General features: G+C 36.0%; 2 protein-coding genes across 2 annotated transcripts; both read left to right on the plus strand.

Moving 5' to 3' along the window:
• The first annotated feature begins 4,670 nt into the window (after positions 1-4,670).
• On the plus strand, positions 4,671-5,582 carry LOC132948309 (uncharacterized). Its single transcript, XM_061018728.1, has one exon. It carries the CDS (start codon positions 4,671-4,673, stop codon positions 5,580-5,582), a length of 912 nt encoding a protein of 303 aa, XP_060874711.1.
• A 534-nt stretch (positions 5,583-6,116) lies between these two features.
• On the plus strand, positions 6,117-7,346 carry LOC132948310 (ATP-dependent DNA helicase pif1-like). The gene has a single exon (XM_061018729.1). The coding sequence runs from the start codon at positions 6,117-6,119 to the stop codon at positions 7,344-7,346; it is 1,230 nt and encodes a 409-aa protein (XP_060874712.1).
• Positions 7,347-8,071: the final 725 nt, after the last annotated feature.

The following is an 8,071-nucleotide window of genomic DNA, read 5'->3' on the forward strand; positions in this document are numbered from 1 at the left end:
TTCTCCGTGAAAGAAGTTAGCATTGTCACATGATTATCGTTCAGTGGCACAAACAATTGTTATTAATAAAATTATTAAAAGTATTCGAAAATACGGTCTTCCAAGTGTATTTAGAAATTCAAAAAACTCAGAAATTGAATATATGCATAATTTTAGCATACAAATAGAGTGACCATACTTAAAAAATTACCTTATATGTTAATATATTAATGTATTAATGTGTTATAAGAATTAACCGAGTATACTGCAGTAAGTAGGTAGGTATATACCGTATTTATATAACTATACAGTTCACCAACCTGTTGATTATGATTCTTATATTCTAAAATCTAAATATTATTATTTATTATCGACTATAATATAGTATATCGACGATATAGTCACTATATCGTTGTGTATAGTTTATTCCTTATAAATGTTGTAACTTGTAATCTTGTAGATGTGTAAAGTATTTAATAAAAACTGATGAAAATAAATCAAACTTAACAGACGTGAAATTCGCAATGGTTTCTTCTGACGAGAATTGTTTATTAGGAACTACCACAATAACAGCTAGTTATTATACCAGCCATCTTGCAATTATTATTATAGTAGTGTTATACAACAACTTGAAGAGCTTTTTTTCTATTAATTTTATCCGTATTAATATTGAAATACAATCAAACTAAGGAGACTTACAAGTTACAACTGTAAATTGTAAGTTATAAGTGCTGAAACATTAACAAAAACAAAACAATAATTGGGTTAGGTACTTGTTGTTGATATTACACAAGTAATACGATTATATCTGGTTTCATCAACTTATCATAATTTGTCAATGTACTATTATAGATGGAAAATATTTCACGCAAAGCCTTCCATATACCCCTTTAGCTTAGCTTAGGTACCTTTTTTTAACGACCTTAATAAATATCGATTACACCTTACACGCTTTTTATGCCACATTTTATTGATAATTGACATTATTACACGTACGTTTGGCCAGATCCCCCCCCCCTCTAAAGGAAAATCTATAAACAAACTATAAAGATATTTAGCACGTAATTCGCACGAATTCACACGCCTAATTTGAAAATTCTCACAACCTTCTTTCCCCTCGAAAAACAAAAAATTCACGAGGAGGGGGGCCAGCAACACGTCTCACCAGCCCCCCCTCCGGTGTTCCAAATTAACGTTTTCTGAATTTTTCTTTTGCAGACATTTAGCGCGTAATTCGCACGCCTTGTTTGAAAATTCGCAAGACCTTCCTTCCTCTCCAAAAACAAAAAATTCATTTTTATTCAATATGGAATTTTTATAAAGGTCTTTTGTCAAGATAGATTTTTTATTCAATCATGATTTTGTCCATGGTACTTAGATTATTTTTATTTAATATAGATTGTTTATTAAAAATAGATTATTTATTATTAATTACAGGTGTTTTACTTATTTTTTTTATAGATTTTTTATTCCACTAGGCATTTTTATTCAATCAAAATTTTTTTATAAATTAGATTATTTTTTATTAATTACAGTTTTTCAAGTGTTTTTATAGATTTTTTAATCAACTATGCTTTTTTTAGGTTATACATACTATATTGTAATTAAATATTTTTCTAAACTTACCATTATAATGTTGATTGAATAAAAAATCTATAAAAAAAGTCTAGGTAAAACATATAGTTAGTAAAAAATAATCAATTTTTAATAAACAATCTATAATAAATAAAAAACATTAGTAGAAATTGTATTCAATAAAAAAATAATGTAAGTAGAATAGAAAAAATTGTTTTAAAAAAAATTTGAATGTATAAAAAATCTATAAAAAAAGCCTTAGTAGAATGCCTGTAGTTATTAAAAAAATAATCAATTTTTAATAAACAATCTATATAAAATAAAAATCTATATTAAACAAAAAACCTGTATTCAATAAAAATAATCTAAGTATAATAGAAAAAAATGTTATTGAACAAAAAAGCTTAATTTATTGTCAAATCTATAAAAAAAAAGCCTGAGTAAAACACCTACAGGGTGATTCATTAAGAGTAAAACACTCATTATTTCAAAAAGTATTACTGTTTTTAAAAATATTCGTGTGTCGGCGACCTCGAGTTTGCGACGTCCGCGATCCCGTAACCCTACCGCCGGTGGCCGGAGAACGAGTGTTGGTGACTTACCGCCGATCACCCCAAAAGTGGACTTTCACGTACCTTACCTCGACCCCACATCGCTTCGCCTTGACTGCTGCCCTCGACCGAGGAACGGAGGTGCCGGGTTCTGCGGACGCTTTCCCATCGTTAGTTGCAACCTAGGCATATGACCACACGCCCGGCCCGTTTTACTCCCCTCCACGCGGCGGCCGCGAATCGCCTTATCCGCCCGCGTGGAGTTACTGCGTGGGTTGCCTGTTCAACTCCCGGATCAAGCCTGCCGTCCAGAACCTCTAACATAGTCCTCGCCTCAAATGAGCCCTCGGTCGGAAGGTCGTCTTGAACGACCTCGATGTCACCGCCGTTCACCGTGTCCTCTTTATCTCCGCACCGCAACACAACCTTTCCGTTTACGGAGGGGGGTCGTCGGGCTGTACGTGCGGCACGGAGGACAGCGTTTCGGACACCAAGAAAACCATAGCGTCCACCAACTGATCGACGATGGCGACCACCCGTTTATCTCTGTCCACATTATCGGCGTCGGTGTCCAGGTGTAGATGTTCTTCGTAGCCAAATCCCATGGCTACGATGTCCTGGACCACCGACTGGACGGTCGCCTCGATTTGGTTTTCACCGGAATCAGACACCACTGCCGCGATGACGTCTTCCATCACCTCTTCGATCACATTGTCGATGTTTTCGTTTTCGTTTGACATGATTGTGATGTGTGTGCGAGTGACGTCGAATGATAAATATTGCAAATGAACGAATATTGAGATTTCGTTTTACGCCGTTGTCGAGAAAATCAATTATCTCGCAGACGACGGTTATACCGTGCGTAGCAGCGAGTACTTACTAATCGGCCAGTATGATCATATGATTTTTGGCCTGTCTATTTTACTAAGGACCAACAACCGATTTTTTTTATTAAAACCCGATTTACAAATTGGCATTTTTGATCTGTATAAAGTATGAAAAAATACCGACGCCGCACTTGTGCCGCTCTGCGATTTACGCCGCGGTTTACCGGAACAAACTAGACGAAAAAAAAAATCATAATAATAATATTTAGGAAGTGTCACTACTGGGTAGCTTCTTTCATCAATCCCATTCATGTTAATGTAATATTTTAGCCCATATTGTTATTGTGTCCCCAGGGTACCAGATTGTATATTTTTTTTAAAATAAAAAAAAAAAATAATAATAGTGTAATAATATCATATTATCTATCTATCGTTAATCATCATCATTATATTGTTATACACTGTATCGATAATGTCGTTATTGTTTTTTATAATATTACAAAATATATTAAATATCTTATAGCATAAGACAGTGTATATGACGTCCGCCCGGCGCTGGCGTCAGAGTGTCGGCGGCCGCGAGATTTATATATTGTAATATTATAAAAACAATACAAAATATACGTTTTATTATTATCGTACATGCTATATGTATACATTATATGAGATCAAAGACCCCGCCCGTCAAAATAAATCAGTTATCTATACTTATAAAATCCAAATACCACTCACTCACTGATCACTGTATCTCAAAAACTACTCAACGTACAGACTTGAAATTTGGAATAGGGGTTCTTCTCATATTTTCACCGGGCAATAAGAAAGGATTTTCAAAAATGTTGCGTTTTAGTGGAGTAATTAACAATTATAATTATTCACCGCCAATACGTATTGTGCGGCACGGCGGCCCGCGGGTTTCCAGCTACCTGCAACCTATTGTCACTAAGGTTAGGTTAGAGGTTGCTTTAGTTATTGTGGGACAGGATTTTGAAAAAAGAGATATAATTCTTCAAAGTAGAGACACCAAGTTAGTGAGAATAAATGAAACCCATCGTGCTTACGACGCTTTTCAGTACCCTCTTATGTTCTGTCGTGGTGAAGATGGGTATTCCATCAAAATACCTCAGCGTGACCCAAGTTCTAAGATATCTCTTAAAAAAACAGTTTCTGCTTCCGAATTTTACTCTTATCGAATTATGGAAAGACAAGGGCAAAATAACTACATGTTACTATACCGTAGTCTTCTCAATCAGTTTTTGGATGATATGTACGCTAAGATAGAAACAGAAAGGCTTAATTTCATTAGACACAACCAAAGTAAACTGAGAGCTGAAAATTATGTGCATCTCAAAGACGCAATGTGTAAAGGAGATGGACAAGTTTCAGAGATTGGCAAAATAGTTGTGTTACTTTCCAGTTTCACAGGAGGACCCCGTTATATGCACGAGAGGACTCAGGACGCCATGACATACGTTCGCCACTATGGCCGTCCTGATTTGTTCATTACGTTCACATGTAATACTAAGTGGATTGAAATTGAATCTTCCTTACACGATGGACAAAAGCCTCAAGATAGGCATGACATAATAGCTAGGGTTTTTCACTTGAAAGTTAAAAAAATCATTCATCTTCTAACTAAAGGTTCTATTTTCGGTTCCTGTAGGTGTTACATGTTCACAGTAGAATGGCAGAAACGGGGTCTGCCACATGTGCATATACTTCTATGGCTACATGAATTATGCCTTCTGACATTGACAGTGTTATAAGTGCAGAAATTCCTGATCCCGAACTTGACCCTCTCCTTTATGACATCGTAAAATCTACTATGATTCACGGGCCATATGGACATTTGAATAGAAAATCACCATGCATGCTCAATGGTTCATGTAGCAAGAGATATCCACGTCCATTTTCCAAGGATACGCACACTGCAGATGACGGATATCCCCAGTATCGAAGGCGGGCTCCATCTAATGGCGGATTTTCGCTTGAAATTAATGGAGTAAAAATTGATAACCAATGGGTGGTGCCTTATAATCCTGTTTTGTCCCGTACATTTATGGCTCATATTAACGTTGAACTGTGCAACTCTGTGAAGTCCATAAAGTACATATGCAAGTACGTAAATAAAGGAAGTGACCAAGCAGCGTTTTGTTTAGAAAACGAGCAGGATGAAATATCCAAGTATGAAGCAGGGCGCTATATTAGCAGTTCTGAAGCTGCTTGGAGAATCTTACGTATCCCCATCCACGAGAGATTCCCTCCTGTTATGCATCTTTCTGTTCATCTCGAGAATGGTCAAAGAATTTACTTCACAACTGATAATGCCTCAGAAAAAGTTCAGAACCCTAATAGTACTACACTTTTAGGATTCTTTGAGCTATGTAAAAATGATTCTTTTGCAAGAACGCTTTTGTATAGTGAAGTTCCAGCTTATTTTATTTGGAAAAATAACAAGTTTAGCCGAAGAAAGCAAGGAAATGGTGTCTCAGGTCATCCAGGAGTTAAACAAGATCATGTGATTGGTAGAGTCTATACTGTACACCCTAACAATGCCGAATGCTATTACTTGCGACTATTACTTCATGAAGTACGTGGACCGACTTGCTTTAATGATCTCAAAACAGTGTCTGGAGTAGTTCATCATTGACACTCATTGGGACCGAACTCTAGAAGAAGCCACTATTATTGATTCTCCACAAAAAATCCGTCAACTATTTGCTGTTTTATTAGTGTTTTGTCAGTTAGTTGACCCGTTAAAACTTTGGGAAAAACATAAGGACAGTATGTCGGAAGATGTGAAAAGACAATTGGTAAATGATTACCCAGATATTGATATTGAAACCATTGTGGACGTTGTTCATAACAAATGCTTAGTGCTGCTAGAACAGGTCGTCTTTTCGATGGGTAACCATTCACTTCATCAGTTTGGACTTCCTTCACCATCTCACGATGCGAGTGAATTAATTGTTAATCGTGATTATCTGAGAGAACTGTCTTATGACGTAGAACAGCTTTCTAAATTAGTTTATCACAACATAACAAAGCTTAATCCTGAACAAAGTCAAGTTTATTACGAAGTTATAAGAAGTGTTGATTCAGATTCTGGACGTGTTTTTTCTTGGATGCTCCTGGTGGAACAGGAAAAACGTTTTTAATGAATCTGTTGCTAGCTAGCGTAAAAATGCACAAAAAAATAGCGATTTCTGTCGCTTCCTCTGGAATAGCAGCTACTTTGTTGGATGGTGGAAAGACCGCTCACTCTGCTTTTAAACTTCCTATCAACTTAAATTTTTCTGAAACTCCTTTATGCAACATTTCAAAACAAAGTGATGCAGCACATGTACTTAAGGAATGCAAGTTAATAATTGTTTGGGATGAAGCTACAATGGCTCACAAGGGAGGAGTAGAAGCATTGGATAGAACTCTCCAGGACATCAGGAGTAGTAATCGCCTAATGGGTGGGATGACCGTCTTAGTGGCTGGGGACTTCAGGCAAACACTACCTGTTGTTCCTCGAGGAACTCGTGCTGATGAGGTAAGGGCCTGCCTTAAATCATCCTACCTATGGCCTAAGATCCAAGTTAAATCCTTACGAGTCAACATGAGAGTGTACCTTAGAGGCGATCCTGAGGCAGAGGATTTTTCCAACTTACTCCTTCAAATAGGAAATGGAGATTTACAAGAAGATGATGATAGGAAAGTGAACATTCCAAACAATTTGTGTTCAGTCGTCAAAGATCTAAAAAGTTTGAGTGAGCAAATATATCCGAATTTAAATATTTTACATTCAGAAAACCTGACTTGGCTGAACGAAAGAGCCATTCTTACACCAAAAAATGACACTGCAGCAAGCATCAACGACTCCTTATTGGACCAGCTTCCTACTGAAATGGCGAAATATTCATCTGTGGACTCTGTTGTGGAGTTAGATGATGTAGTTAATTACCCTGTAGAGTTCCTTCACACTTTAAATCCACCAGGAATTCCACCTCACAATCTATGTTTAAAAATTGGAGCTCCAATAATGCTATTGCGTAACCTTATACCTCCAAAACTTTGTAATGGCACACGACTTCGGGTAAAGACCTTACATAAACATGTAATTGAAGCAACTATCTTTACAGGCTGCGGTAGGGGAGAAACAGTTTTTCTACCAAGAATACCTTTAATTCCATATGACTACCACTTTCAATTCAAACGGCTACAGTTTCCCATAAAGGTATGTTTTGCCATGACAATTAATAAAGCTCAAGGACAGTCTTTTAAAGTGGCCGGAGTGGATTTAAGGAATGACTGTTTCTCCCATGGCCAATTATACGTAGCCTGTTCACGTGTAAGCTCTCCTGATAGTCTGGTAATACTGCTTCCCGAAGGAAGAACCAAAAATATTGTATACAAGGAGGTACTATAAAAAATGCGTAAACAATCGAAAAGAAGAATGTATTTTTAAATGTAAATTATATAATATTTAAATTTGTAGCCACATGTGTAATTATATGGGTAATATTGTTGAGTGCTATATATTTGTTATGCTTAGTCAATTGTTTTTGCTTTTTTTTCAACGCTTCCAGAGTGTTTTACACCTCATAGGAGTTTTTCCGGGAAACGCCGGGTAATTCAGCTAGTATGTATTATATTAGAGTAATATACTTAAAAGACGTTACAAACGATTGACGGTGAAAAAAAAACTGTAAGAAAACAATATTAATAATATAATAATCGTAACCGGCCTAAAAACGTCGTACGAGCGAGCATAATAACGACACAATATTATACGTTATGACATGTATAATACATTTACAAAAACTGGTTTTTATCGAATAATTATTTCGTTATATAGAAACATCAGATTCGTTATTTGGAGATAAATTTACGTGTAATTAACAATGAAGGTCATAGTTCTTAAAAATATTTCGTTAAACAGAAAATTTCGTTAAATGGAAGTTCGTTATATGGAAGTTTCACTGTATATTATATATTTTATACATATATTGCCTGTATTTAGGTTATTGAGGTATATATATAGATAACCTAACCTAACCTATATATCATACGGTTATGATCCGACACGTCGAAACAGTTCCCAGCCGACCTCTCGACTGAACGTATTATGACCGGTGCTGGTATATGATATTC

The sequence above is a fragment of the Metopolophium dirhodum genome, chromosome 7 (assembly GCF_019925205.1).
Source record: "Metopolophium dirhodum isolate CAU chromosome 7, ASM1992520v1, whole genome shotgun sequence".
Lineage (NCBI taxonomy): Eukaryota > Metazoa > Arthropoda > Insecta > Hemiptera > Aphididae > Metopolophium > Metopolophium dirhodum.

Coding starts and splice junctions, on each gene's coding strand:
- LOC132948309 (XM_061018728.1), top strand. CDS start 4,671: ATGCCTTCTGACATTGACAGTGTTATAAGTGCAGAAATTCCTGATCCC.
- LOC132948310 (XM_061018729.1), top strand. CDS start 6,117: ATGCACAAAAAAATAGCGATTTCTGTCGCTTCCTCTGGAATAGCAGCT.